The following is a 26656-nucleotide window of genomic DNA, read 5'->3' on the forward strand; positions in this document are numbered from 1 at the left end:
ACTTTTATTTCAGAATAGCTTACAAAGAATGAGTTCAGTAAACGTTTGAAATATTACAAACCAGATTTAGTTATTGCTCTTGCTAATTATACATCCATTAGGTAACTAAAAGATTTAATAAAGAGGATTTTTTTTGCACTTCTGTTTTTAAAATTATTTTAAGTTCTGATTTAATCAAAGAAAGCATATTTGTTAAATGTGACTTGTAAACTTAGACTAATTCTAAATTTTTGTTCACAGGGTGCAAACTGTATACTGTATAGTGTATATTTTAAGATTTTAAAAACAGAATGAAAAGTGGAGATCAATTGTCAAGATTTCCCCCCCCCCCCACATTTTTTTAATAGTTTCCCAGCAAAACATCTAATTTAATAACACGCCTTTTTTCCGTATTATAGTCTCTGACAAATTAAGGTTTTAATGAGGTTGGTTATTTTTAAAGATTATTCATATCTTTTATGTTTTTTTTGCAGGATGGTTGAAGAAACCAAGGTGATCTACCATATAGATGACGAAGATACACCGTATCTAGGGATTTATTTCATCTTAAAATGCAAAGCATATTTTCGTCTTATTCTTTTGAATTTTTTGATAAAAAATAAATTTTTATTAAGTTCCGTCTCTTAATTTCCAGTTTTGTCCTTTTTTTGAGGATTTTTTCTATTATAAATGTCTTTTCTTAGTAAATGAATGTATTTAAAGATCGCCATCCTAATTCATAATTCTTAACGGTTTCTTTTTACTGATGAGATTTTCTTCAAACTGGCAATGCCCATTGCCCTTTTTAATACCAGAGAATAAAACTTAGGATAAACGACCGTTTTGCGGTCACCTATGTTAACAAGAGTCAACTATTGTGAATCGATGATTGCACTTTTAATTTTAAGTTTCACCCAACATTATCTTATTTTCTTGATATTTTCCTTGATATTGATTTTAATGCTCAATGAAAAACGATCTGTAGTAAAACTCCCCGTTGGACCGGACAAAGTAACCCTCGCAGACTTCAAGAATGTTCTCAACCGTCCCAACTACAAGTTCTTCTTCAAGTCGATGGACGACGACTTCGGTGTTGTGAAGGAGGAGATTATAGAGGAGGAATGTCCTCTGCCCTGCTTTAATGGCCGGGTTGTCAGTTGGCTTGTTTCGGCGGATACTAGTATTCTCTCAGATTCAGGTCAGCAACTCCGCCCTTCTCTTAAGTTGTTTAATCCCTCGCTGTTTTACCTTCCTAAAATGGTTAAACCCCCCTACTCCACCCTTCTTTACCTTCCTTAAATGGTTAAATCCCCCCACTCCTCCCTACTTTACCTTCCTGATATGGTTAAATCCCCCTACTCTTCCCTGCTTTACCTTCCGAAAATTCTTAAATCCCACATTCCTTCCTACTTTACCTTCCGATAATTTTTAAATTACCCCAATCATCCTTGCTATACCTTCCTAAGACTGTTAAATTACCCACTCCTCCCTGCTTTACCTTCCTAACATGATTAAATCCCCCCACTCCTCCCTGCTTTACCTTCCTGATAAGGTTTAATCCCCCTACTCCTCCCTGCTTTACCTTCCTAAAATGGTTAAATCCCCCCACTCCTCCCTGCTTTACCTTCCTGATATGGTTTAATTCCCCTACTCCTCCCTGCTTTACCTTCCTGATATGGTTTAATTCCCCTACTCCTCCCTGCTTTACCTTCCTAAAATGGTTAAATCCCCCTACTCTTCCCTACTTTACCTTCCTAACATGGTTGAATCCCCCCACTCCTCCCTGCTTTACCTTCCTAAAATGGTTAAATCCCCCTACTCCTCTCTACTTTACCCTCCTAGAATGGTTAAATCCCCAACTCCTCCCTACTATACCTTCCTAAAATGGTTAAACCCCCCTACTCCTCCCTGCTATACCTTCCGAAAATTGTTAAATCCCCCCATTCATCCCTACTTTACCTTCCTAAGACTGTTAAATTACCCACTTCTCCCTACTTTACCTTCCTAAGACTGTTAAATCCCCCTTCTCATCCCTGCTTTACCTTCCTAGAATTGTTGAATACCCCACTCCTACCTACTTTACCTTCCTAAAATTGTTGAATCCCACACTCCTACCTACTTTACCTTCCTAAAATTGTTAAATCCCCCAACTCCTCCCGAATTTACCTTCCTAAAAGTTTTAAATCCGTCAGCCTTACCTTCTCTAAATCATCTTGTGCTCTACTTGATGTTGAGAATATAATTTCTGATGCAACTTGATTGATGAGATAAAAACTCAAAACCTTTTTTTATTTGTTTTCTAAATTGGTTGTGTGTTGATTTGTTTAAAAATGAACTAATCTTTTTAAGATTTAAAGGATAATTATCTTAAATGTTATGATGTAATTGACAGTCATTTAATTAAATAATTATTTTTATTTAATTAATTTGTCATCTTCAATAATCTAGTTGTAGAATTAATAAAAAAAAAAGTTTTTAAGGCACTCCTCTTATTTAATTAACTTTTAATTGTAACTATCTGTGAGCATCAACTTTTTTAGAGACACATATTTGCAATTCTGAGCATCCATGAACCTCCCTTAGTGTCATGTGAGTTGCCTCGAAAAAATGTTTGCCCGATCGGTTCAGCCGTTTTGACGTTTATTGGATACAATCAAACAGTCTAGCGAAGTTTATATTTCTGATGTTTATGAATGATTCTCTCTCTAGGTTCCCAGTGTGGTACTGAGAGTATTCCTCCTGGTGTTGAACGAGGACCTGGAGTAGGAGAAACCAGGCCTCCTTCCTTCCATGGAGGTCCTCCTATACCTATAGACGTAGGATGGCCAGACGATACAGGTATTGTATTTAACCGCCCCCCCTAATAACTATAAAAAAACTATGAAAACTAATATTAACATTGTCGAAATTCAAAAAGATTTATTAATTAAATAAACCAATATATCTATGATTCAGGAACAGACATTGAGAGTTCTCAACTGAGAACAGATACATTTGATGACACTGAATCTAGTATAACCTCCGTGAGTCAGATCGGTCGCAGGAAATACGAGCATAGAATGCCACTCAACGGTCGCTCACATAGACTCAGGTGACACCAGGCGTTAAGGCTATGTAATTGGAAGTATTTTGCATATGTTATTTGATNGGATGGGCATTAGATGAGAGAGAGAAAAAATTTTAAGATGCATTTTCATGAAAGTACTTCCCCTGGGTATGATTTAAACCCATATCGAAGTGTAAGTTCATTATTAACATAATCAAACTAAAAGCTAACTTTGAGAACTAACGTGATAAATTCTTTGTTTGGTCTTAGTTTAAGTAGATCAATAACCCTCTGAATTTAAAATCTTAGTTTTTTAGGAGTACTTTTTTTAGATAATATTAATTTAATATTATCATTTTATGGTTTTTTTAAACTATTTTTTAATATTTCAGGGCTGAAGGTGGAGTATTCCGAAATGATGCGTCTTCAATATTGTCCTCCGAGATTGACAGTTCTTATTTTGATACCGAGGATAATGAATCCATGGCTTCATCTAGGTTCGTTTTACAAACTGTTTGAAAAATTAAATTTCAGTTCAGCAAAATGTAGATAAGTTGATAATTGGATTGGTAGTTATTAATTCTTGTATATCTTGTATCATCAAATAAAAATAGCAGCTTTTCTGGCATTTGGACAAGATAGCAATGAACTGTTCCTTAAATTTTGATTCATAGTTCTTCTGAAGTAAATTGGATATTTTGTAATTTTGCAATAAACTGTGTTCAGATTTTTTAGGTTCTTTTTGAAAAGTTTTCAAAGTAAATCTTCTTTTGGTACATACTGTCTAATTATTACATTGAAAAATTGAACGATTGATTGAGTGACTTAATTATTTATGAATTTATCTGCTAGTTTAATTGATTAATTTATTGCTTGATCTACGAGTTAAAATTGATCAATTTAATTATAAGTCTACACGTTTGATTGATTGATTGTTTCCAGATTTACCACTTCAACCGAGGCAACATCTGTATCACGGCAGCATGCAAACCGGATGCGGAAACAGAAAAGATTAAAACACAAAAAGGTACATTTTAATATTTATTATATAACTGCTGAAGTGCCGGTCGTTGTTCATTGAATCTCAAAAATCCAATACTAATGCGCCAAACTGTAAACCTGAGGGATATGCCACCCATGAAAACCACAGTTGTTTGTTTACACTTCAAACCTGTCAAATGTTTACACGAACATCTGTTTGTTTACAATTAAATCTATTGTTGTTTTACAATTAAACATATTTTTTGTTTACACTTGAACCTGTTGATTGTTTACACTTGAACCTGTTGTTTGTTTACACTTGAACCTGTTGTTTGTTTCCACTCGAACCTGTTGTTTGTTTAAACTTTAAAACATGTTGTTTGTTTACACTTCAAACCTGAGTGTTATTTTATAAAATCTGTTACAGCCGACCCACCTGTCCCGAGCAAGTTCTATCTCCAGTGTGACGGACTCCACCTTGAGCTTGAACATCATCACGGTCACCTTGAACATGGACACCGTCAACTTCCTCGGCATCTCTATTGTTGGACAATCTAATCAGGTACATCTGCGGATTGACTACACTCTGGGTAGCCTGGACCTGCCGGTACGAGTCAATTCAATACAGTATAATTACTAGACCGTAAAATTATTGGGTTCGGATCATGAAATGATTAGACCGGATTGACAGAGACAAGCATTTAAAGCAAAAATAAATCTATCCTCTCAAAAATAATTTTTCCACTTGAACTATTATTTGTTTGAGAGTTAGTGCAAAAGGTTAATCTCAAATTTTGTACTTCAGGATGGAAGTTTCGAGAAGGTTATTATGTAGTCCCAACTGTCCCATGCTAATTAGTTTTAAAAGGAAACATTCGTAGAAAATAACCAACAGATCAACTGTGGACTAGTTAGACAATGTTTCACTTTCAGAAATCGTATGTTCTTGGAGTAATCTAAAAACTAAACAAAAAGAAATGGGAGTAGTTAAACCATGGTAGCTTGAACATCAGCTTATCAACTGAAACGGGTCTGTTCAAAAATCTGTACAGATAATTGTTTCAGGTTCATTTGACTATTTAAAATCACAACTTGAGTGTGAAGTCGTTTTCGTATTCCATATTCTATTTGTATATACGTTGTTGCAGGGTGGAGACGGTGGTATCTATGTTGGAAGTATTATGAAGGGAGGTGCAGTAGCTTTAGATGGAAGAATTGAACCTGGAGATATGATCCTACAGGTTAGTGATGTGCTTTCAGTTGGTTCGTTTATCGCTCGTTTTTGTCTTTTAGGATCAAAATTCGTCACAATGTAATTCATTTTTTTTATACTAAACATCTGCCTTTCTTATGTCAAATGTTGACCCTGACCGAAGATACATGGCAATAAAAGAAAGAAAAAAGGTTTAAAAACGATGCAAAAACGAACGTATTGCAACGATCGCTTTTGGATCGTTTTTGGATCGTTATTCCATTTTCATTATTCTTAGGAGAAAGATATTGCAAAGTTTAATAAAGCAAACTTTGACATAATACTTAAAAGTTCTATTGATTTTTTTCTCAAAACTATCCAAAACGATTGACAGCCCTACCTACATCGTCTTGTTATTTGGAAACGATGTTTTTAAAGTCGTCTTTAATTCCGCGGCATTTATTCTGTTTGTTTGTAAACGTCAACAGGACTAAACCGATCGGGCCCAAATTTTTTGTGGTACTTCACATACCCCCAGTGAAGGTTAATGGAACATCACATATGAAAAAAAAACTCCTGTAAAATATATTTGTTAAAAATTCGACCATTCAGAATAAAAAACCCGCCAAAGTTTTAAAAAGATTAAAAATGGCCGACTTTCAGAGCAACGATTAAAAGCTAACAATTTTTGCAAGAAAGTCATGTTAATTAATAAAATAAGAATGCAGATCAAAAGATTAGTTTAGATTAAAAATATAATGATTAAAGTCGATATTTGTGATTTTGCAGTATTTCATGAATTTTAGAAATAATTGGCATTGAACAATCCTTTGTTAATGTCATATTTTTGTGAAAAATGGTTTTTGGTTTCTAGGTTCACGACATAAATTTTGAAAATATGAGCAATGATGAGGCAGTTCGAGTACTGAGGGATGTTGTTCAAAAACCTGGACCTATTAAGGTATTTTTAAACAATGTATTTCATTTTATTTACTCGTGAGGGCGTATTATTTGTTCATGGAAAAATTAATCCCTTTTCTTTAACAACAAGAAGTGTTCCCAATATAGAAGGATTTTAATTAATAATTAATTACAATTGATAATTTGTTCTGTATTTCCGTAAAAATTTTATTTTGTCCGCCAAAATATTTTTCTTCCTTTATTTGTTTTGAGGATAGTTTCTGTGAAAATATAATTTCCTGAGACTGGGAATGATGCAAAAATAAACTTTGAAACATATTGTGATTATTTCCTAGTATTTGAGACCCTCCTCTCTTTTAACGTTGATAATACGGATATCTTCACTAATTCCAGTGTTATTCACAAAGAATGAGACCTTATGACGATCTAAAACTATAAAAATGTAACTATTTAAAAGTTAAATCATGTTTACAATTGCAGGAAACCTTAAAATGACAAAAATGACAAAATAATTTCACAAAATAATTTTGATCACTTGGTTACCCATAAAGTATGAAAAGATTTTTTTTTATAACAGAAGACTTCATTTAACCTTAGAATCATTTTATTATAAGGGTTTCATGTCGTCTTTAAAGTCTCATCCTTTGTGAGTAACCCTGTATCTAATTGATATAGTGGATGAATATATTATGTTTAGTTGGTTGTCGCGAAATGTTGGGATGCAAATCCAAAGGATTACTTTGAAGTTCCTAAAACTGAACCAGTCAGACCAATTGATCCAGGTTAGCTACGGACTGTCCCCGGGATTCTAAACTTATTTGTATTGTCTAAAGGGGCGCTAACTTCATTTCAAGTTGCCCTCCATGCTAAGATAGCAATGATCGATTCAAAATGAATTTGAAACCTTTATTTTATCAATAATCTGGAAGATAATGTCGTATTTAATAATTCATTTAGTTGTTCCTGCAGTAGAAATGCGCAAGTCACTTTAGTAGAGAGATCACAATTAAAAATAATCAGTATTTAAAAATATAAACATTAAAATCTATTTCATACTTGATCAGAAAAAGCTGTAAACGGGACTGTTGTGAATCGGGCATTGCCAGCTTTGCAAGGAGGGTCACTTAAGTCTTAAGCGTTTTTAATACATTTTTAGAAAATATTATGGTTTAGGTGCTTGGGTTGCACACACTGCTGCAGTACGGGGACTAGAGATGCCCCAGCCTCCACCTTCCATCAGGAAAGACGACATTTTAAATTCTCTGAGCAAAAAATGATTGCAAAAAAATTAGGAAAATACTGTAAGGCCTTTTAAACGGTGGAATAGAAAGACGACTTTTTAGCAATCTTTTGTGTTTTGATGTTATTAAAAAGCAAATAGTTAAAAAAAACTTATTAAGTGAATTCGATGTGTGTACATTACACAACTGCTATGTTTCATGTAATTAAACTTTTTGAAATCGTAACTAGACGTCGTCTTTGGATTCTACAGTTTTCTGAGTCCAACTGTAGGGAAATTTTCTCTTTGAATTAGCAGGGGAAGGGGGGTGGGGGTTTTAAATAAGCATGTTAGGTCACGTGTGGATAGAACCTTGAATTTTGTATTTAATTAAAGGGAGTGTAAAGGAAAAATGAAAGGGGGTATATGCTGAAAGCTAATCACTTAAGCTCTCGATTGCGACCCAATCATCCCCATTTAAGGCCAAATTTACATTAACATACTGAACTTACCAGTTCCGTGCAAATTAAGCTCAGTGGAACTTAATACGTTTTTTAAACGGTTTTATGAGAAACTCAAAAAAAAAAATTTGTGTGTTATATTTATATTGTCTGATTGGTTTGCAGTGGATTCCGAGATCTGGGTTATGGAAGAGCTCCAAGTGTTACAACTCTTACTAGTTCTAGTCCTAGTCTAGCCAGTACAGTTCAGGTTGGTTGGGCGGTTGGGTGGTTGGTTGGGTGGTTGGTTGGTTGGGTGGTTGGTTGGGTGGTTGGTTGGTTGGGTGGTTGGTTGGTTGGTTGGTTGGTTGGTTGGTTGGTTGGTTGGTTGGATTATTCGTCTGTTAAATAATAAACAATTGTTATTGATTAGCTTGAAGTTGAGTATATGCGCCTGCGTCAACAGATTCTACGAGGTATAGTTTCTGCCATAAACCTCACAGATGATGTCCAGCAACATTTTAGCGACGATTCTCCCAGGTAATTCATTTTACATAATGCAGAGAGTAAACTTTTGTTTGGGATAGAAATAAAATCAATTCAGAGGTCTGCAAAAGAATAAGAACAATGCTTTATCTAGAGCTGAGATTTTATAAGTAAACAACACAAGAACTAAAGATCCTAAAATCAATCCTTAAATCTTGGTGTGGGGACTTCAGGGTGAAGGTATTAGCCATAAAGACTAACATCATCACGCAAGATAATGACTGGAAGATCGTGAAGTCAATTAGTCAGACATAATAGAACATTTAGCATATTATAAATACTTGGTAGTAAACCAATACATCTCACCAGCAAGAACAGCGACAGGAGAGGGAATACTTGGTAGTAAACCAATACATCTCACCAGCAAGAACAGCGACAGGAGAGGAAATACTTGGTAGTAAACCAATACATCTCACCAGCAAGAACAGCGACAGGAGAGGGAATAAATTAATGATAAAAGAGCAAGAGCACTTGTAAAGATGTAACTCTAAAGACCAACCCAGAAAACCTAGATAAAGTCGAGACAGCATCAGCTCTGTGGACAAGTGTAGCTCTGCCAGCAATATTATACGGTGCCGAAGTCATCCCGGTGACTAAACAAATCTGACAGCTTTGAAAGCCATATTCAGACCAAGCTGGGCACAATCTTAAAAATACCATTTTCTTGTACAAACAGGATAGTGTACACAGAACTCGGCTGGAAACCTATTAAACTGTTCGTCGCAGCAGCAAAATTAAGGTTCCTAAAGAGACATTTGTAGGACGCCCTCTAGTCAAAGCCTTCACGCTTTGGAATAAAGACAATCCAGTGACCTTGAATATCAAGAATATAGACGAAATCACTAAATTGAAGACATAACTTTGAAACTGCTGCATTTCAGGCATTAATTAGAGATACAAGGCTCTATACAGAAGCTGGTATCACTTAAAATACTAGCAGTCCTGAGGAAATGGTGGTCCCGGGCGAAATTCCTGTCAAATAGTCGAGGATCAGACATAGTAACACGGCTCAGGTGTATGATGTTGGTCTTGGGAATAGAGATGAATTTAGAGCAGCCAACACAGTAGCAGAGACAGGAGAGAGGATCACAATTTGCCCAGTGAGCTCAGACGGATCCGACAACAAAATACTCCTTGCTCTGCACTGTAAAAAAATGCTGCCACTCAGAAATGCAATAGACCTGGAAACTTCTACTCTAGAGGCCAAATTACAGGAACTCAAGCTCAGGCAGGAAACAATGAATGATGTAGATGTACTGAGGATCTTCTTAGATGGTGAAAATCAGACAATGAATCAGTATGTCACTATATATGAAGAGGCTTAGCTCTTAATTTATACCTAGATATTTGTATGACGAAACATGATCTGTAGTTTAACTTTATGATCTAGTTTACTTTAATGCCTTACATCTGAGAGTTTCGAATGCATCTCTTATTGGTCGAATCTGTACCAATCAGAATCCAGCCAAAGACTTGAGACTCCACAAATCCTTGAGCTTACGAAGGTCAGGCTTAACTTTTTAAATCTCAGCTCTGGAATCATAGCACACATTTTGAATTCAGTTAAAATCCTGATCAAGATCTGAAATTATCTGATTCAATCTCTTTTAAATGTGTTTGTGTTCACTGCTAAAAATGTTTCTTCTGTTCACCGTTTCTTTTCAGTCCTACAAGACGCTTTAAATCGAATATAAGTAGGAATTGAATTATTTTGTACTTCATTACATATAAGATAGTCGAGGAATAATTTTTGATTTTATTTAGTTCTAAGAATGTGGAAAATGAGATGGATATTTCGACTCTTCTCTCTCAGATGGAAGAGCAGCATAAATCATGCAGTCAGAAACTGGAGGAAGAGGTTTTGATGAGCACCCCTCAAGCTCCCTATAGGTAGACCATTTCTACTTGAAGTAAATAAAAGTATTATTCAAACTTTCCCTGATAATGAACAATTGTGTCCTACCATTAGAAATGGGGATCGTGTTTTAAATGTTCAGGACTTTAAAGGGACTTGACAAGAAATTAAACCCTGGCAAAGTAAGACATCGACCAAAGACGATTTGTCCATTTTCGTTTTAAATTGTATGTTATGTCAAAGTAAACATTTTACACAATGTAACACAAACAAACTCAATAAAAAGAATCTGAGATGGAATTTAAAGAATTTAAGCCGCGGTTTAAATCTGCCAAAACCCGGTTTAAATTAAGCGCAGGCTTAAATCTTGAAACATATGATACAATTTTAAGTGGAACCAACCATATTTAAGCCGCGGCTTAAATTTAAACCGCCGCTCAAATTCTTTAAATTCGGCCACTGGTTAAAAGGTCCAAACTGACTGAATCAATCTTAGTCTTTTAAGAAATAGTTCAGTGCAAAGCCCCTTTTTTATTCTTTTTATTTAATATTAAATAGCACAGACACGTGATTAATTTATGCACAGATCCAGATTAAGTTGCTATCTACCAAGCCTTCAAGTGTCTGTAGCAAAATCTTTTCTCTCTGCAGTATACAGCATTCATATATACTCTGTATCACAGGTATTGCAAGTATTTCTTCTATTTAAAGGGATTCTCGTGAGAATTTTATTGATCCTTCAGTTTAAGAATTACTGGCTGAATTTCCACATGTCTTATAAGACCTTTGTTTTTTTTGCCTGAAAACTGATCATTTCAATTTTTTGGGTAAAAAGTATAAAAAAGGAAAAAACTTGTCTATTGATGTTTATTTTGAATTTTTTTCTAGATCTTTAAAAATCATCGCCCCCTGCCCTGTGGGATAATTCATAAAAATGTTCACTGAAATCTAAAAATATGTTTAGACTGAGGATGAATCAACTGTGGATATTCTCAATGTTCTTCTGGAACAGTTCACCTCCTATCAAGAACTCTTGGTAATTTAACAAAGATAATTATTATCTAATAAAATTAAGCTAAAACAAATCAAATGTTTGGAAGTCTTGGTCTGGATAATCACCAATGGATGGGTTTTAATTCCATTGGGTTCTACATTTTCTGTATGAATTGTTTATTTAATCTCCTGTTCAACGAAATAACCAACCTTAAATTCCCTCCTTTTTTAATTCCAGGGAGGATAATTACTTATCCTCCCTATTTACAGGGAGGATAATTACTGATCCTTCCTCTGTGATCCATACAGATTTAATTCAAGATTTAGATCAAGAAATTAAATATTCTTCCATATGCATTAGTAAGAAATAAGAGAATTAAAATCATAATTGAAAGTTTTATTGATTTCATTATTATTTTATCCCCCACGGTTGGTTATTTCGTTGAACAGGAGATTAAACGATAAATTACTACTTAACCGGGAGTTTTCATGAGGATAATTAAATTGAGGGGAAAACGCTCGTGAGGTTTAGAACCCCAAAAAGGTCTTGGAGGCCCTCGGCTAAGTGGTTTTCCCCTCAATTTAATTATCCTCCCTTAATCTCCCAGTTAAGTAGTAATTAATAGTTAATAAATGATTTGAAGGGGGAAAACTAAATTTTTGGATTAATCTCCTCTTAACAAAAAATACAGTTATGAATTGATATTCCAGGGAAAGGAGGTATTGTTGACTGAGACTTATTTGGGAGAAAGATGGCGAGTGCTAGAACTCCAACAGTTCAATATTGAGTCCTTCTGCCTTGCAGTTGTACTCTCAGGATCCATTCTCTCCCTACTCAGGTTAATATTAGAGTAGCTTTACTCTCAGGATCAATTCTCTCCCAACTCAGGTTAATATTAGAGTAGCTGTACTCTCAGGATCTATTCTCTCCCTACTCAGGTTAATATTAGAGCGATGTACTCTCGGGTTTCATTCTCTCCCTGCTCTGGTTAATATTAGAGCAGCTGTACTCTCAGGATCTATTCTCTCCCTACTCAGGTTAATATTAGAGTAGCTGTACTCTCACTCTCAGGATCAATTCTCTCCCTACTCAGGTTAATATTAGACCAGCTGATGTACTCTCGGGTTTCATTCTCTCCCTACTCTGGTTAATATTAGAGCAGTTGTACTCTCAGGATCCATTCTCTCCCAACTCAGGTTAAAATTAGAGTAGCTGTACTCTCAGGATCCTTTCTCTCCCTACTCAGGTTTATATTAGAGCAGCTGCTGTACTCTCAGGTTTCATTCTCTCCCAACTCAGGTCAAAGTTAGAGAAGCTTTACTCTTAGAATCCAAATTTCAATCCCAAAAATCATATTTTTGTCTTATCAGATCCCAGAAAGGCGTCAAGAAGAATAAGAAGAAAATTGTGAGTCCCAAGTTTGGCTCAGCAGTTCCTAAATTCAATCAACTTCTTGATAAACTTGAAGAACACGGGAAGACTCTTCATCAGACTCTACAGGAGAACTACAAGGTTTGTGTGGGAAACCTGTCTGAACTACCAATATCTTAAACAACTTAATTCCCTTTCGCCGTTTCTTGGAGAAATCACGTTTTTTCATTGAATCAAAAGTAAATAATAAGTTTTAGTCCCCTTATCGAAAGGCCCCGCTTAAAAACCTAACAAATTATTTTATTTAAAATATGTATAACTTGCAAGATTTTTTTAAACTGGAGGCAAAATCTAATTTTGGGTATCATTTTTCTTATCGTTTGTATAGGTTTAATATTTTGAAAATATGTACATAGTTGTTAAAAAAACAATAAGCACAGTCCTTCTAAACGCAATATCATTTAAATGGCTAATATAAGAAGAACATAAAGTCGAGTTTTCCTCGCAAACTTGGATTTTCTAATCACTCTATTTTTGCAACCCGATGACGTAGACGTCTGATATTTCAAACTATGAATTCTGTTTTTTTAAACCATGCATTATGAATGACCTAGGGTTTCCATTCGCAATTGCGTATTAATAACGCAAAACTTGATATGTAGCTGGTTAGTAAATCAGAAAAAAAATCTATCTCGTTGTAATGTCGCAACAAAAATTCAAAAATTCTTATTGGTAGGACAAAAATTTATAGATCAAATAATCTATGTTTAAAATTAGCATATGTCTACACCATCAGTTTTCAAAGATAATGGAATTGGAAAGTTTGAGTTCATGTTTTCAATTTTGTTTGAATTATATTGGTTTGTTTAGAAGTACATCTCCGAGCTAGAATCTGAGTGCCTGGTTGACTCCTTCTCCAGTCTTAGTGTGAACCTACCCGACCTACTCGGAGCTGAGAAGCAGAACCTAGTTCTCAAGATGAAGGAGAGTTATCTGGTCCAGGAGCAACAGGTAGTGGTTCATTGATATCAGTCAGGGTTTCTTCCAGATTAATTTCATTTTTAAGTTAAGGAGAAATAAAGTATTGTAAAAACTGCAAATTTTGAGGAAAAACTTGAAGAACACGGGTGTGGAAATCTACCAAATGTTGGGGCAAATTAAGCATGGAAGTTAGAACTATTGTGTGGTAGTGAATCAAGCATTGATCTCCATATTTGCAGATCTACGGATTATTTTAATTCCTCTTACCCCTGATAACTTTACCTGAGAGATTAAGCATTTCTCCTCAAATTAAAATTCCCCGCATTGGATATCAAGATCAAGCATTGAAGAGATTAGATATATTTTAACTTGATCTAATATTTGAAATCTAGAATACGAATAAAAAGGACAGCAAAATAATATGAATAATAACAAAACCTTTTTTTCAGATGAGCACGATAATTCAAGACAAGATTAAGTATATACAGGCCCTGAAAGTATGAAGTGAGTGCGCAACTAAAAATAACTTTTTTTAATGCACATCAGATTGTTTTATCTTCTCCATTGTTCATGCTTTCTCGCTTAGATATTTAATGTTAGTGAATTCTTACCTTGAGTGATGAAATAAAATAGATGTAAACTAATCATTGCACATCAGAAATGGAGCACGATCGGTTGCTATCAACTCACTTGCATAGATGGACATCGTTTTTTGAACGAACGAACATTTGAAAACGAACATAACGATGGATGAACGAAATAGATTGTTCAGAGAAATAAAAAAATTATCGTTTTTTTTAACGAACGATTTTAAAGCGTTCGAATGATCTTGATCGTATCGATTATGTTAGTTTTTTACTTCACGAACAATATTTCAGTTTTATGAACTGAACTTTTTATACTAAACTAATTATTTTTACGTAATAAACTTTTAAAAACCGATCATTTTTCTTGAACGAATGAACTTACTTTTTTACCCATAAATTGTACGGATTTTATTTCAAATTGTGCAAATTTTTAGGTTTTTATTCTCCCCGGAAAAATGCTATTTTCATTGATTTTGACAAATTAATAATTTTTGCATGAAAATTTTCAACAAAAAAATCTTGTCAAAATGAAATTGGATTAAATCCTTTTCTTAATCTAGAATTATATTGGGTTGGTTGTTATTCATTCTTTCATTCATCTGTTCAATCGAGAATATGGTGTACTGTTTCTCCGGTCCTACGGCATTTCCGTCCTTAAAATTTCTTTTTATGTTGTCGTTAAATTTCAGAGAGAGTAAGATGCGTTATTCGATTACATTAAAAAATTGCTGTAAATGGCTATACTTTAAACCCCAATATCATTGCTAATAGAGATGATAACCTATCCAAAATTTTAATAAATTATTAATATCAGGTTTTTATGCTCGAGTCCTGAAATTTTTTTCACTCAGTGAAAGATTTACAAGCATTAAAAATTTTACAAATTAGCAAAATAATGCATTTTTGAAATTTTAGAGCTAAGAAATGCAATTCAAAAGCTTTGTACGGATTATTGATTTTTTTAAAGATATTCTTTTTCTCCAGTAGTTGCTCCATATAGATATTGTTGTATTTATTGCATATTAAAATTTGTATTAGGGCTGGGCACGTTCCGACTTTTTTTAAATCGTTCCGTTCTAGAACGAGGGCCTTCAGCTAAATCGTTCCGTTCTCGTTCCTTTTTTTAGTATCGTTACGTTCCGTTCTGAGTAGAAGACCAAATAATCATTCTCAGGTATGACATTATATGTGCAAAGTCCTTTCCAAGAACCGAATTGTGATTGTATTACATCCGTCCTATGATACTTCATACCAGAGGCGTACGAAAGCATTTGTGTAGGGGGGGGGGGGGCACATTTTGCGTGCGTCAGCACGCAAAACTAAAATGTTGTTCGACCCCCCCCCCTAAAAACCCCCTTTAAAAAAAAAATTATACCTTTTTAACCATGTTCATACATTCGATAATATACACACTTCCTATTTATTTCATTAAACAAGTTTTAATCAGAGCTGAAAACTTTAGAATGGTGGATAACAAGATCATTGCTTGATCTCCTCTTTTTATTAATTTGCAGATTAAGGCTTGTTCTTCTCTTGTTATTAATCTCCAGATTAATTAAGAGATCGGGATGAAGGATATCCCATTCTAAAGTTTTCAGCTCTGATTAAAACTTGTTTAATGAAACCTTTAGCTAAGGGCAAAAGTGCGAATTATTTAAAGTATTTTTTATCATACGATGTAATTATACATAAATGGAATACATGCGTAATTTCAAGTGACCCTCATATAAAGAGTGGTATGCATGTCCGATGAGGGGGGGAGTCCAGAGTTTCTCAAATAGTAATCACCGCCACCCAAATCTGTTTTGCGGCAAGCGCGCTCCTCAATTGATGGTGGAGATTACCAATTGAGGAGCGCGCTTGCCGCGAAACAGATTTGGGTGGCGGTGATTACTATTTGAGAAACTCTGGACTCCCCCCCTCGTCCGATGTTCCTTCGAAACATTCATATCTATAAACGTCGTGTCGAAGCGACAGCTTAAAGTAGGTCGGATGCACCAATATGCTGTTTTTAACGTGCCTATCCGACCTACAGTGCATCGGACCTATCACAGCTGTTAAAACCACGTGCTTGTAGGTCGGATGGGCAGTAGAGGGGGTGGGCGTAGGTCCAAAAATACACCATCCATGGACCTACGTCTGCTGAAAAAACGATCATTTTGAATGTCGTTTTTAAAAAAAACATTTTTACGCTCCATTGCCGCGTTCTAAACTCCTTGTTGTCGGTATTGGCAATTCTCAATTTTATCATCAAGTTAATCAAAAGTTTTTAATCACTCATTAAGCAAAGTCCTAGAAGACTTTTAACGTTGAATTCATGGATTTGACTAGTTTTAAACCTGTAGACAAGAATTATAAGATTTCTGCTGAGGAAAGACAAGCAGCTCACGTTATGATATTCTCCAGGTTACCTGAACATACACTCATTATAATACATCCGCAGACTTTAATTGGGTCTGTCCTAGTGAACGATTTTTATTAAATGAATCATTTAAACTGTTCATGTTAATTACCGAGAGATAGGTTGGGTTGACAGTATCTGGGCCGAGCGCTGTGACCAGGACAGGCAAAAGAACTGAGCACCTTGCTTAGGATTGCCGAGTAAATAATTATTATACATGGGTGATCTCAGCAAATTGAAAGTAATTTGGGGATGTTATCTTGTTTGAACTACCGCCGCTTGAACTATTGTGCATTTGAACTATAATTGTTCGTTTAAGCTACTGAACGTGGTACCACGTGAGTAGTTCAAACAACAAACAAAAAAGTTCTATTGAAATAATCGTAAAACAAAAATACTTCAAATGAACATGAAATAGTTTAAATGAACAAAAAATAATTTAAATGATTATGAATAAAGCTTTAAAAAATTTAAATAAATAAATGAGTCTAAATAAATAAAGTTTACAAGAACTAAAAAAATTAGACCAATCTTTGGTGCACTTCAACTATTTTCTGTTCATTTGAACTTGTAACCGCTTCGCTCGGCCCCCTATAACCTGTTAAAGCCGCAGCGCTAGCCCAGAAATTGTCATAACCTATCCTAAACCCAAAAATAATACATAAATTTTAAATATAATTATTGGTTCATTATTTAAGATGCTCGCCTTTTGAAGCATATAGAAATAAACGTTAATCAATTATTGGTTCATTTGAACTATTTTTTATGTTTATTTGATCGTACTCGCTGGAGTGCTCGGTCCAGAAATTATCATAGCCTAACCTAACCCTAATTAATACCCAGGTTTGAACTATTTTTTGGTTCTAACCTAACCCTAATTAATACACACGTTTAAACTATTTTTTGGTTCTAACTTAACCCTAATTAATACACACGTTTGAACTATTTTTGGGTTCATATGAAATATTTTTGTTTTTGAACTATCTCTATTAAATTTATTTTGGTTCATTTGAACTATTTTTACGTTCTTTCGAACTATTTTTTGTTCATTTGAATATATTATAATAATTTGGAATATTTTATTGTTCATTCAAACCATTCTTTGATGGATCATACCAATCTCAAAATTACAAAACTCAAACGTTCAAACGACCAATAGTTCAAACATCAGTACTTCAAATAAATAACCACCTAATTTGGGTGCTGATCTGCTTTTTTATCTACAGTCTATACTCTTACGCTAATTATCAAGATGATAGTACGAATACTTGTAACGCTAATAAAACCTGTCTATACTCTCTATATTTTAACTATCTAAATCTTCTTGTGATTAGGACTGAAGCAAAACTGTGGGAAAAACATAAAATCAGAGCTTTGGTAAATATGCATATGAGGTAAGGAACCAAAGGATTTATTTTTAATCCTGGCTTAGTTTTCAATGGATATTTTCGTATAATTTCATGAAACAATTTTACCTTATGTAACAACCCAATTAAAATATTACTTTATTGCATGTATTACCGAAATAAATAATATGTTAAAGCTAGTTTAGATGTAGAAAATAAAATAATTTTTTTAAATGTTCTGTTCCGCTTGACCCTGCACTCCTAGATGATATATTCTTAAAAATCAAATCGCGCACTAACTAACAAGGATGAAAACCCGACCTACTTTATAACATACACCCAGCTGTATCAATAACCAGCATAATTAAATCGGCTTTAAGAACAATTAAATATTTTGTTTAGGTTTGATGGAAAACTTGGATTTCCGGGGGGAATCCTGGATCCTGGAGAAAATGCAGAGACAGGGTTAAACAGGGAGGTTCAGGAAGGTTTAACTCCATTTATATTATTTTCCATATAGGTCACCCCCCCCCCCCTTCATCTAAATTATATTTCTCCTATAGCTTTTGGAAGTGTGATTATTATTTAGGAAGTTGGAGAAGCACTGAGGCTCAGTACAGAGTGTTAGCCAGTAGTAAGCCTGAATCCCTATACCCTTGAACCCCTCCAACCTATAATTAATAAATAATAAAAGATTTTTGAGATCCTTGTCTCTAAAATCCCTCCAAGATCATAAAAATAAAATAAAATGGGTTCCCTTTTGTTTATCATTATGTTCACCCCGACCGAACGTTTAAATGGAAATGTGGCTTTGTCATTTTTTACTTTTATTTGTTTTTAAATTTTTACAATTTATCTGACCCTTCATCTGATCAATAAGATGGAAGATAACGTGGATTTTAAAGCTTTAGAAGTGTTAAGTTTTGCATATTTATTCCTATAGAAGAAATGCGCAAGTCACTTTGTAGAGAACCACAATGCAAAATAATCAGTTTTTATAATCTAAAACATGGCTAATAGATATCATATTCATACTTGACCAGACAAAGTGTTTAAGGGTACTGTTGTGAATCGGAAATGCCACTCTAAAAATAAAGGGTAACTGAAAATTACGTCTACAGTCCCAGAAAGAAACCCAAGAAAATTTTGTTTCCTTTTTTATACATTGACGATTTAAACGTTGGTGTTACAGGAAGAAGTAGGGATGGATCTGGGACTCCTTGAATCAGATTGGGTGGGGGCCTGGTACTCAGCTCAAGGAAGGATTCTTAATCACTTCTTCTGTAAGGTATCGTTTTCAGTTTTATGGGTTTTCAAAATTCTGGACTATTCAGTTAAAGAGAGAAAATTTTTATATATTTTGAAGAATTGTTTCTCTCTTAGCAACTGAAAAATGTATTTCATAAAAGACGACTTTTAAATAAAACAATGTCTTTTTACAGGAGGTGCTGGGTGTTTCACAAAATACTGAAAGTTTATCACGTGAAGGGGGGAGGGGAGAGTTAAACCAAGTCCATACATTTAGAAGGTCACCCAACATAATTGTTTTGATAATTTCAGGAATTGGTAAAATATTTGCGGTTGTTCGTTTAATATTGGAAATAATATAGATACAAACTCTGTTACACATCTGTTAGACAGATAAAGATCTATGCATGGTTTATTGGAACAGACGAAATTTCAAATGTTTATTTTTTTTATANAAGTATATTAATTGTACACGTTTTTTCATCCTTTTATCAATCATACATAACTTGTTAAAAAAAAATTTGTCTTTTGATTTCGCTGGATTTGTCACCAGGTACCAGGTCTAGTCGAGATCCTGGTAGCTAAAAAAAATTTATTTTTTTCCAGCAGACCGTCTAAGATTTTGGGACATTTTTTGTATTTAGGAGGTGAGCAGAGAACAATTTCTTATGATGGAAAAAGAGGGAGAAAAAGCACCCGAGTTCGGTGTTGAGATTTTAGGGCATATCAGGTACAGTTTGTTTGATCTTGAAGGAACTTTCTACGTAATTTTATTTTACCCTTTAAACCGTTGTCTGAGTAAACAGGAACAAGATATTTTGGATCTTTATATTACAAATTTTTTATCCGAGTTGCTGTGATAAATGATCATGGAGTAGATATTTTCCAATAAAAAATGAGGGGTTTATAATTCTAAAATTAATGAAAACCTTGATTTGTATTAATTATTCTGCTAAAATATTTATTATTGTACAATACTGCACATAACTCCTAAATATCTCCACAGTCTAAAATCTTAATCTAAATTTATTTTCGGGAGGGTAGGGGGCTGCTTGTTTCAAAACATACTTGGGGGTTGATTGGGGTACAATGTTTTTTGTCGTATTCCCAATCGACATTTTCAATGTGTATTTTTGATTTCAGAGTTCCGTTGTACAGTTATCAAAACAAGAGAGGTCAGCGTAGTGGATTTCCTCAATTTCTTAAGAATAACTTTTCTGGAAACTCCAGGAATAATATTTTATTTGATTCTATGAAAATACTTTATTCAATATTTTTTACATTATTTTTACAAAACTTAACCTTGTCTAAAGTAAATTTTACAAAGAAACCATACTTGGCAATTATCAATTTTCTGAAAGAAAAACAAAACTAAAATGTTTTATTAATTTTTGTCCAGCCGAAGTTTTAAATGGAGGTCTCTTGAAATTACGTAAAGATACCCTTTAACTAAATGAACATGATAAAATAAAAATATCAAAATAGAGAACAGCTTCTTAAATGTCTGGTAGAGAAAAACGTTCTTTCCTCTGAGGTACTTTTCAACTAAACCTAAATTCGGCTTAGCCTTCAATGTCTCGAGTTCAGACAGATCTTTTGTTCAATTTCTGGAGAGGTCGCTGAGCTACCCACTGCTGGTTTAAATCCTGAGTCACCAATTCAAATCCTCATGAATCTTTTACTTTTAATTAGTAATTCAAGATTTAAACTGGCGGAAGGTAGTTCAGCGACATAGCTCCAATTCAATAATTTTTATGTTTTCTGCTATTTAAAGTTTAATGAAATAACATATATTCGTTTGTTTTTGGATGTAGCTCGCCTCCTTTCTAAAAAATTCTTTGAAGGTTTTATAGGTAACGTTTTGTCCATGGGGATAAGTAATTATACTTTGCTTGTTTTTCTGTTTTCTATCCAATAAATCCAATAAACGTAAAAACGCCTGAACTGATCGGGGGAAAAATGTGTGTGACCTTACATTACCCCAGGGAAGGTTTTTGAATGTTCATAATTTAAAGAGTTTAATTTTTATCTATTTCGATTATTATTTAGGAAGTTGGAGAAGCACTGAGGCTCAGTACAGAGTGTTAGCCAGTAGTAAGCCTGAATCCCTATACCCTTGAACCCCTACACCCTGAACCCTTGAACCTCTGAACACCTCAACTTATTATCTGACACTGATATAAACAGACCTAAAAAGTTAAAACGGCCCCCCCCCCCCTTTTATTTAACATTTTTTCAGGCACACTTGCATTTAATGAAATAAATATATCCAAGCAATAGATCAGAGTGAGTTGTATTGAATGGTTAAAATTAAAGAACCAAAAATATCTGGTTCAAAACCTTTTTTGTACAATTTATTTTTAAATTACAAATTTTTAACAAAATTTTTATAAGAGCAGTGATCAGCAGTTTTCAGTTTTGCCAGCTGGAATGTCTGACTCAACTGATTGAGGGTTCAGGAAAAAAAATTCTCTGTACTAAGCAGGGTTTGAAAACTCTGAGGATATTCATTGTCAGCATTTCGCCATAATAATGACAAATAGGATAAGAAAATTTTGATTCTTTCATCTCCGACACAGTGCTTCAGAATACAACCTCGTTTACATCTATCTTTTCCTTGCAGCCGGCAGAGTATAAACTGGTATCATAGTGCATGGTGCACACCCATCAAGATTCTAATTCGATGATTGCAGAGTTCTGATCTATATCCAAGGTTCCCAGAGCTCCCGTCTCTATCCCAGGTTTACAAAGTTTCCGTCTCTATCAAAGGTTTACAGAGTTCCTGTCTCTATCCTGGGTTTACAGAGTTCCCGTCTCTATCAAGGGTTTACAGAGTTCTTGTCTCTATCAAGGGTTTACAGAGTTCTTGTCTCTATCCTGGGTTTACAGAGTTTCCGTCTCTATCAAGGGTTTACAGAGTTCCCGTCTCTATCAAGAGTTTACAGAGTTCCCGTCTCTATCCTGGGTTTACAGAGTTCCCGTCTCTATCAAGGGTTTACAGAGTTCTTGTCTCTATCAAGGGTTTACAGAGTTCTTGTCTCTATCCAAGGTTTAGCGAGTTCTGTTCCCGTCTGTATCCAGGATTTACATAGTTCCTGTTTCTATATTTTCCTTGTGTCTGGCAAGAGGGAGGGAAAGAGAAGTGTAGAGAACCCCCTCCTTTTCTGCACTATTATTTTCTTATTTTACATGTAGGGTGTACTGCAATGTTATTCCACACAGGGTTCTATTCAGCCAAAAGAAACTGGAAAGAGTTTATAAGAACCTGACTGTTCTGAGCTCCCTTACACATTGAACCAGATTCAATCGATAGAATTAACATCTTTCCGACGAGTTCGGATACTTAACAACAGCTAACCAGTGTCCGAATTAAATGAATTTAAGCCGCGCCCCCAAAACCGGTTTCAATTGAGCGCCGGCTTAAATCTTGAAAATATTAATACAATTTTAAGTGGAACCTACCATATTTGAGCCGCGGCTTAAATTTAAGCCGCAGCTTAAATTCTTTAAATTCTGACTCCAGCTTATTATTTGGAAGTATATTAAAAGCTGCCAGTAGCAAAATCTGTATCTAAGTAGGTAAAAACCTCCATTCTCCAGGTTAATACAGCGTTAAAAGATTTCTGCAGCCCTTCCATGTTTCTTGAAGTTCCATTTATTTCTTTTCCATTAAAGTTTTTCTAGTTGGCCATTTTCTCTCTCTCACCCTAAATCTCTGGGTACTTTTAGTAGCGCCGAACCAGAGCCAATTGTTGCTTCTCTGAAATCTCGATGTATACTATTCGAAAACCTTTAATTTAGATTTTTTAATGGAAAAATTACTTCTTAATTGTGAGAATTATGTTAATCTTTGACGAGGGAAACCTAGAAAAATATCCTAGAAATGTTGCCGTTCGTTTTATATGATAAATGATTATGATTATTTTTCAGAAAAAAATGGCGGAAGATGATCTATTGATTGACAAGCATGCAAAATTTTTACTTAGAACCTTAAAAATACTCCCGGGATCATCAGGTTGAAAACAATAAACCAGATTGAGGAATTATTAAATTTTTGTCTGAATTAAGAATTGAACATTATGTTGAAACCCTAAAAGATTATTTTTTATAAGAAATGTCATTAATTGTAATGATTTAAAACTTTATTCAGGAATTTTATATATTTTTTAATTCAACCCCCCCCCCCCCTTCATCTAAATTATATTTCTCCTATAGCTTTTGGAAGTGTGCATTTATCTTAATCTGTTCACTTGAAGTGATTAATTGCTAGTTCTGTTCTGAGAAATCTCTAAGGAGTTGTGAATAATATGATACTAAAGACCGTAAAATGCTTACTATTTTTTTTTTAAATTAATTCCGATTAAATGATAAAACTCCAGCCATAAGACCTCACCTAATTCTTTTTTAGTAAATTCACTTCAACTTTGGGGAGGGGGAGTAGGGCATCCCTAAAAGTCAATATATTATTTTAAAACACTTAACTTAATCAGAAATAAAAAATTTTCTTGAATTCGCCGTATTTTATTTAACATTTGTTTAATAATTGGCCTTTCATAAATTCATATGGCTTGTCTGTCTGTTGTCTGTAGCAAATAAACGTCAAAACGGCTTAAAAAATGGTTAGAAATTAAAAATTTGCCAGGAATAAATGGTCGACATTTAATATATCTAAAAATGCACTAATTTAAAAAAAATCCGCGACAAAAATTGAGTTTTACAATTACGAAGAATAAATTAATATATAGAGCATATACTTCCTTAACTCATTCAACTAAACCATGAACTTAAATTAAGACTAATTTCTGATATTTTAGGATCAGCTGATAATCAGAGAATCACTATAGCATTTTTTGCAGTTTCAGGTAGATAATCATTTATAAACTTGCACCATAATGATAATAATCTAAAAATGCAAATACTTTGCTCGTGGAATTGGGGGAAAATCTAAAAATTCACCCCAGGGGTACCCATGGGTTTCCTCAAAATATGTCAGGCAATTAGGTGAAGAGTAAAAATGGAACTTCCTTTTCTAACAATTTTGTTATTCAACAGTATTTCAGTAAAAGTAAATTTGTAAACAGTTAATACAATTTTGATGTTTTATTTCTTAAGATTTGCACAATTTTTTAGGTCTGGATGTTCTGGGTAGACTGAATTTGTTAGAGGACATGAGGAAATCAGTCTTACTTTAATGTTTTGGCTTCACTCCCAATTCTACATTCTTGTGCGAATTTACTTCCATTTATTTGCTTAATTCTCAAATAGGGATTTAATCCCCCCCCCCCTCCCCCTCATCACTTAGTCCTACCACAAACTCTATAGTTATTAAGATTTCAAAGTTATTGCATGATAATTTCCGAAGGGATGTTAATTAATTAATTTTGAAAAGTCCTTATCTGTCTAAGTCGACAAGTCACTCGACCATTGCCATCATAAATAAACCTAAAACTGGTTTAGAGAGGATATAATTACCTGGGTTTACAATAATCTAATCAACATTGATACAGATAAGAAGAGCAGGTAGGAAACCAGAGTCTAAAACTAAAGAATGAAAAGTTCCGACTTAAAGTTTAAGTTTCAGCTTAAATACCACTTCTCACTTAATTTAAACCTGAATTTTAACCCTGGGGTTAAATATTTAACTCGCAAAAATCGACGAGTTAAAATTTAACCCCAGGGTTAAAATCTTGAAATCCTGCATTTTCCCTATTTGTTTATTAATCTATTATCATTTAGCTGAGAGAGCGGCATTCTACTTTGCGATATATTTAAAAGTGAAAACCTTGTTGAAGAAATTTCACGATTTAGATAATTTAATTTTTGCATATATACCCAAAAAACGATTGTAACTGGAAATATGTTTTGTTTTCGGATTTTTTAAATTAACTAAAACAGCTGATGAGCGATGGTTGAGATTTTTTCCCGAGAAATTCAAATTTCCGTTCAAGGTTAAATTGAGAAAGTTTAATATTTAAGTAGTAACTCATTATTTTACAGAACTTTTAAGCCTTAACTTAATTTCGCGCATTCTTTAGTTTTAGACTCAGCATGCTTTAACGATGATATTGGAAACAAAAATTTAAGAAAATTGATTATAAAATATAGACCAGATATGGAAAATTGGATTTACCAAAAATTGTAGTGTGTTTCGTTTTTTTCTTTTTTTAGAAAGTTTGACCGGACACAAACCTTATTTGGGGTCATGTGAGCTAACACAAAAAAGTCAAGTCGCCATTTTTTCTTCGCTTACCAATTAAACAAATGTTTGCGGATTTTTCTGTTAGTACATTTTTAAAGATAATGTAAACATTTTTTTCATGTGTTTTTGTGAGTTACCACAAAATAAATGGGCTCTTTAGACGTTTAATGGATACGAACAAACAATCTAAATATAGATAGATAGATTAACGTTAAACCTGAACTAAACATACTTGATGATTATGAAACGCATTCTAAAATAAAAATGAATAAACCTGGAAAATTTCAATTTTGTTTTTTAAATAATTGTTTTTACATATTTTCACTCATCACAATTTGTAAGATTTAACTCCAAAGGTGTACTATGTATGTATTCTAAGAACAATGATAGGTCGGATCAAACCAAAGCAAATTTCACTTCAACAAGCTAATTTGTTAAATTGTAAAGATGTATTTTATCTGTTAGAGTAAAGATTCAGCAGTGCTTAGGATGCGGATCCGCAAGATTTTGGTTTCCTGGATCCGGATCCACAAAAATATGCGGATCCACCGTAAAATATCAACCAAAAACTGCAAAAAAAAAACTTTTTTACTCCTAAACCCCAAATCTTAACTTTTGGAAAAAGAGATATTATAAAACTTTCCTCATTTCTGAATGGTTCATCAAGTTTTAGGATAAAAAAACGAAAAAAAATTAAGACAACAAATTTGAAAATTATTGTATGTTAAAAAAAATTCAGTAATCTTAAAGAAATGACCGGGATCCGGATCCCGATTTGGATTCGGATCCATTTTTTCCAGTTCGGATCCAGGATCAGGATCAGGATCTGCATCAAAATTAAATGGATCCTTACAACTGCTTCTCAGGTTTAAAACAGTTTCTCGATGAAATTTTCAACGTGGCTAAGTACGACTTCTACTTGTCACAGTTTTAAAAAGTTAAACATGAATACATAATTATGACTGGAACTTTTGTTACAATTCTTAAACTGATTTTGAGATTTTTATAAATTAAATGCGTTTATTATTCAATGTTAACTATAAAAAATGAAAATTTGTATGATAAAATGAATGTAGGTGTGGTTTATGATAAAATGAATGTAGGTGGGGTTTAATGATAAAATGAATGTAGGTGTGGTTTAACGATCAAATGAATGTAGGTGTGGTTTTATGATAAAATGAACGTAGGTGTGGTTAATGATAAAATGAATGTAGGTGTGGTTTAACGGTCAAATGAATGTAGGTGTGGTTTTTTGAGACAGTTAATGTAGGTGTGGTTTTATGATAAAAATGAATGTAGGTGTGGTTTGATGATAAAATTAATGCAGATGTGGTTTACTGATAAAATTAA

General features: G+C 33.9%; 4 protein-coding genes across 5 annotated transcripts in view; all 4 read left to right on the forward strand.

The window, feature by feature from the left end:
* On the forward strand, positions 1-8216 carry LOC111711936 (segment polarity protein dishevelled homolog DVL-3). The gene is made up of 14 exons (XM_023486419.1): positions 1-101; positions 474-532; positions 965-1177; positions 2689-2817; positions 2935-3070; positions 3418-3522; positions 3968-4052; positions 4434-4568; positions 5155-5247; positions 6073-6159; positions 6817-6901; positions 7293-7359; positions 7965-8137; positions 8212-8216. Exons 2-14 carry the CDS (start codon positions 475-477, stop codon positions 8214-8216), a joined length of 1371 nt encoding a protein of 456 aa, XP_023342187.1. The 5' UTR covers positions 1-101; position 474.
* LOC111711943 (geranylgeranyl transferase type-1 subunit beta) overlaps positions 3955-26656 on the forward strand; it is a 26268-nt gene continuing 3566 nt past the window's right edge. Inside the window, exons 1-7 of the mRNA XM_023486427.1 lie at positions 3955-3959; positions 8793-8797; positions 22342-22348; positions 23036-23122; positions 23922-23969; positions 24238-24280; positions 24565-24627. Coding sequence (XP_023342195.1) covers positions 23044-23122; positions 23922-23969; positions 24238-24280; positions 24565-24627 — 233 coding nt within the window. The 5' untranslated portion in view covers positions 3955-3959; positions 8793-8797; positions 22342-22348; positions 23036-23043. The remainder of the gene's footprint in view (positions 3960-8792; positions 8798-22341; positions 22349-23035; positions 23123-23921; positions 23970-24237; positions 24281-24564; positions 24628-26656) is intronic.
* LOC111711944 (uncharacterized) lies at positions 8208-14169 on the forward strand. Its single transcript, XM_023486428.1, has 8 exons — positions 8208-8318; positions 10089-10214; positions 10766-10862; positions 11144-11215; positions 11884-12011; positions 12544-12685; positions 13415-13555; positions 13975-14169. The coding sequence occupies exons 1-8, from the start codon at positions 8227-8229 to the stop codon at positions 14026-14028; spliced, it is 852 nt and encodes a 283-aa protein (XP_023342196.1). The 5' UTR covers positions 8208-8226; the 3' UTR covers positions 14029-14169.
* Positions 16071-21388, forward strand: LOC111711945 (U8 snoRNA-decapping enzyme). 2 transcript variants are annotated; one of them, XM_023486431.1, is made up of 9 exons: positions 16429-16518; positions 16636-16713; positions 17848-17907; positions 18262-18347; positions 19056-19147; positions 19752-19837; positions 20251-20337; positions 20593-20641; positions 21157-21388. In XM_023486431.1, the coding sequence occupies exons 3-9, from the start codon at positions 17897-17899 to the stop codon at positions 21193-21195; spliced, it is 450 nt and encodes a 149-aa protein (XP_023342199.1). In that variant the 5' UTR covers positions 16429-16518; positions 16636-16713; positions 17848-17896; the 3' UTR covers positions 21196-21388. The 2 variants fall into 2 exon arrangements, with proteins under 2 accessions (XP_023342198.1, XP_023342199.1); XM_023486430.1 differs by lacking the exon at positions 16636-16713 and having other exon boundaries at positions 16071-16518.

This window comes from Eurytemora carolleeae, unplaced genomic scaffold (assembly GCF_000591075.1).
Source record: "Eurytemora carolleeae unplaced genomic scaffold, Eaff_2.0 scaffold1210, whole genome shotgun sequence".
NCBI classification, from domain to species: domain Eukaryota; kingdom Metazoa; phylum Arthropoda; class Copepoda; order Calanoida; family Temoridae; genus Eurytemora; species Eurytemora carolleeae.